This window comes from Cyprinodon variegatus, unplaced genomic scaffold (genome assembly GCF_000732505.1).
Source record: "Cyprinodon variegatus isolate N-32 unplaced genomic scaffold, C_variegatus-1.0 Scaffold1755, whole genome shotgun sequence".
Classification (NCBI taxonomy): Eukaryota; Metazoa; Chordata; class Actinopteri; order Cyprinodontiformes; family Cyprinodontidae; genus Cyprinodon; species Cyprinodon variegatus.
In genome coordinates, this window is record NW_015152208.1 from 34,797 (window position 1) to 39,019 (window position 4,223).

The 4,223-nt window shown below is 43.8% G+C and overlaps 1 protein-coding gene across 1 annotated transcript in view; it reads left to right on the forward strand.

Moving 5' to 3' along the window:
• The window catches only part of LOC107104468 (unconventional myosin-Ig-like), an 83,096-nt gene that overhangs the window by 33,783 nt on the left and 45,090 nt on the right, over window positions 1–4,223 (forward strand). Inside the window, exons 12-15 of the mRNA XM_015404464.1 lie at window positions 133–207; window positions 328–460; window positions 1,842–2,008; window positions 3,644–3,919. Coding sequence (XP_015259950.1) covers window positions 133–207; window positions 328–460; window positions 1,842–2,008; window positions 3,644–3,919 — 651 coding nt within the window. The remainder of the gene's footprint in view (window positions 1–132; window positions 208–327; window positions 461–1,841; window positions 2,009–3,643; window positions 3,920–4,223) is intronic.

Here is a 4,223-nt window from a genome sequence, read left to right on the forward strand (position 1 = left end):
CATCCATCCATCCATCCTTATAACCCAGAACATGCTGATGTTCCCTCAGATAATCTCTAACTCTGGATCCAACCTGCACTGAAATAGTTTTTCCTTCCTTTTGTCTGATTAATTCCTGTTTCTGTGCTGCAGATATTCTGTTGATGGCTTCCTGGACAAAAACAAGGACCTTCTGTTCCAAGACTTCAAGCGCCTCATGTACAACAGGTGTGAGTTCCCCTCATCTCTGACCCGTCCTCCTGATGCTTTAGCCCGTCCTGTAACTGGGTTCACTCCCTCGCCTTTTAGTCCTCCTTCTGTTAGTCTCACAGCTCTTTTTCCTCACAGTGCCAACCCGGTCCTGAAGGAGATGTGGCCAGATGGTCAGCTGAGCATCACAGAGGTCACCAAGCGACCTCTGACTGCAGGGACCCTTTTCAAGAACTCCATCGTGGCTCTGGTCGATAAGCTGGCCTGTAAGGTCAGTGCTTCTTTTCTTGTTGACGTCATCCTGTCCTCCTGGGTAAATGAGGCTCTTTGGATGCTGAGCATCTGTTTCATTCATGTTTGAAGCGAAGAGATGACCATGAATAAAGCCAGAGAGTAGAAACAGAAGTAAAAGAAGCTGTTAATGACCCAGTTTGATGGACTACTGGCCTCACTTTTCATTCTCCAGTTACTGAAACTACAAAAAAAGCCTTCGCCATCAAACATTGACAGTTCTAGGTGTTTATTCTGATTTCCTGGGTTTGATTCTTTGCTTTGGTCTCACCTCTCAGGAGGACGTTGTCCCAGATGTCTTGTCCTTCATCCAGATGCAGCTCTGCTAACCTCAGTCCTGCTGCCATCTTGTTTCCAAACAGCCAAACTGGTTCAGGGTCGTGACCTGTGACCTTTAACATTAACATTATTTCCTTGAGATGTTTTCCTCTGGGTAATAATCCGTCTCTCTGCTGAATGATGGACGGCCAGAAAAGGCATCCCAGGTCGAATGGCTGTCAGGTCCTGCAGCTTTAATTATGGTTTTAATTCAAATTAAAACATTGAACTCCTCTTTTAAATCCAGAGTTTTATATTGAATCTTATTATCCACCTCAGGGATGAAACTAAAGGGAAGCAATAGACATTAAAGTCGTTTTTACGGCTGCTTTAGTGGTTTTATATTCCAGAAAGTTTTGCTGAAAATTGACAGAAACGGCAGGAAATCAGCCATCCAACAATAACGTGTCCGTCACACGTCCTGCTGTCTGAGAGGACCTTTATTCCGGCTTGTTTTATCTTCATCTTGCCCTGCTGTGTGGAGGACGCAGAGCTCACCTCTCCTCTCCAGGCTGATCTCATCTGACGGACCAAAGTCTGACATTTCCTGCTGTTATTTAGGGCTGACCTGCTGTCAGCTGTTGTAGCTTTTCGTCTTGATGTTTCTGAGGTCAAGAAATGCAGGAAGCTCTTCTGGAGAGCTTTATTTTCATGCAGGTCAGGTTGGTGGAACACGGCGCTCTGCCGGGTGCACAGGTCTCTGTGCAGATGTTCCTCACGTCATTTCTCCCTCATACCTGCCAGGTTTTTTCCTCCATGTTGGTTGTTGTTGTTCCGTCTTCTGTGCGGTTTGATCTACAGCTAATTAAGCTGCAGAGCTGCATCTGAGATGAGGCTCAGCTGTAGCATCTGATGCAGGTCAGCGCGCTCAGCCTGAGCCTCGGCGTCTTTACAGCAGGGCTCCAGTTTATTTATGAACAAACAGCAGGGCTGGATGCGCTGGAAGACACTCAGCCTTCAGTTTTCTCACACTTTGTGAGGTTTTACTGCTTTTCCACATGTCTAACATCCTTGCTTTGCTTTGTGTGTTTTATTTCTTTAAGGAGCCGTACTACGTGCGATGCATAAAACCCAACGAGATGAAGTCACCGGTTCTGTTTGACGACGCGCGCTGTCAGCACCAGGTGGCCTACCTCGGCCTGCTGGAGAACGTGATGGTTCGCAGGGCCGGCTTCGCCTACAGGCAGCAGTACCCGCGCTTCCTGCAGAGGTGAGGCGCATGACCGACCTCAGTGCCGGCCCCAGCCTCTTTGGGGCCCTAAGCAGAATTTGACTTGGGGGCCCCCCTCCAGCCACGCAGAATTACCTAACCTAGAACATTATTGACACAAACGTCTCACTATAGTGTTATAGACAATATTATAAACCAGGGGTAACATATGAAGGTAGATTTGTTTCTTTATTATTCAATCAAAAAAAAAAGGTTGCTTCAATCAATAAATATATTTTCAATTAAAAAAATCTTCACCTCAATGAAAAAAAAACTTTTCAATCAAAGAAAAAAGTATTTGAATGCAAAAATATATTTGAGACTCAAAAAAGTACATTTGTACGGAGTGCCTAAAGGGACATGGAGGGAAAAAAGAAACTTTCGCCAGATCCCGCAAAAGTATTCCGGGATCTCGCAAAACTATTGCGTGATCTGGCAAAAGTATTGCAAGATCTCGCAAGAAATAAACTTTTGCAAGATCCCGCAATAGTTTTGCGAGATCTCATAAAACTATTGCGGGATCTGGCAAAAGTATTGCGAGATCCTGCAAAAGTATTGCGAGATCTCACAAAAAATAAACTTTTGCAAGATCCCGCAATACTTTTGCAAGATCCCGCAATACTTTTGCCAGATCTCGCAAAACTATTGTGGGATCTGGCAAAAGTATTGCCAGATCTCGCAAAAAATAAACTTTTGCGAGATCCCACAATACTTTTGCGAGATCTCGCAAAACTTTTGCCAGATCTCACAAAAGTATTGCCGGATCTGGCAAAAGTATTGCGAGATCCTGCAAAAGTATTGCGGGATCTGGCAAAAGTTTATTTTTTGCAAGATCTCGCAATACTTTTGCCAGATCCCGCAATAGTTTTGCGAGATCTCGCAAAAGTATTGCGGGATCTTGCAAAAGTAAATTTTTTGCGAGATCTTGCAATATTTTTGCAGGATCTCGAAATACTTTTGCCAGATCCGGCAATACTTTTGCGAGATCTCACAAAAGTATTCCAGGATCTCGCAAAAAATAAACCTTTGCGAAATCCCGCAATACTTTTGCAAGATCTCGCAAAAGTACTAAAAGTTATTTTTTTCCCCTCCATGTCCCTTTAGGGGCTTCGTACATTTGAAAACTGCTTTTCTTTAATTGAAAATATTTTATTTTATAGAAGTGCAGTCTTTTTTGTTTAAAGCAACTTTTTTAATTGAAGTAACGTTGTTTTTTGATTGGACCATATAATGGGTGGGACATTTGTGTCTTTATTATTCAATTAAAAAAGAAGTTGCTTTAAACAAAAAAGACTGCACTTCTATCAAATAAAAAATTTTCAATCAAAGAAAAGCAGTGGTTGGCAGTGGGCTTTAGGCTGCCCTGCAAGGCTTTAAACCTGGGTTTAACCGGAGACTAAGCCATTCTCCAGCACATATCAAGGAGCTCATTTTGAGCCTGGATCCAGATTTATTGTTGATTCTGTTCATGGTGGAGAATCCTGCTTCACAGCAGCAGGTTGAGCCAAACATCCTCTAAATGTGCAGGGTCATCTTTGAGCACGCCATTTCACTTTTCTTTCACCAGCTCAGAAAACTTTTCTTTAGTTTCATGTATTATTTCTATAATCACTAATTGAATCCGTCGCTCCTCAGGTATAAAATGACCTGCGAGTACACCTGGCCCAACCACCTGATGGCCACGGACCGGGAGGCTGTGGAGGCCATCATCACGCAGCACGGTTTCCAGGGCGACGTGGCGTACGGCCACACGAAGCTGTTCGTGCGAACGCCGCGGACTCTGTTTACCCTGGAGCAGGAGAGAGCCACCCTCATCCCCATCCTGGTGCTCTTCCTGCAGAAGGTGAGCCCTCACACCTTCATCACCATCATCATCATCATCATCAGGGTCACTTCAGATCACCAATATCAGTGCAGTTTTTAAACCTGTGCTTGTTTTTAATGAGGAAGCACCAGTCAGACGATGCAGACCTGATTTACTCAGTAAAGTTTTATAATCTGAGAAAATTTATTTCCGTTTTGATTCAGTCTAATTATAAAATATAAATAAATGACTCACCTGCCGGTTTGAATCTTTGTACCAATAATTGGTAAATGAATGAGCTTCAGACCACAGTGACGTCTGTGACTCGGTGGATCATCGTTCCCTCCTCGCCTTCCTGACTTACTTTGAAGTATTCCCAACACGGAAGGATTTAGGAAATTTGGGGCCCTC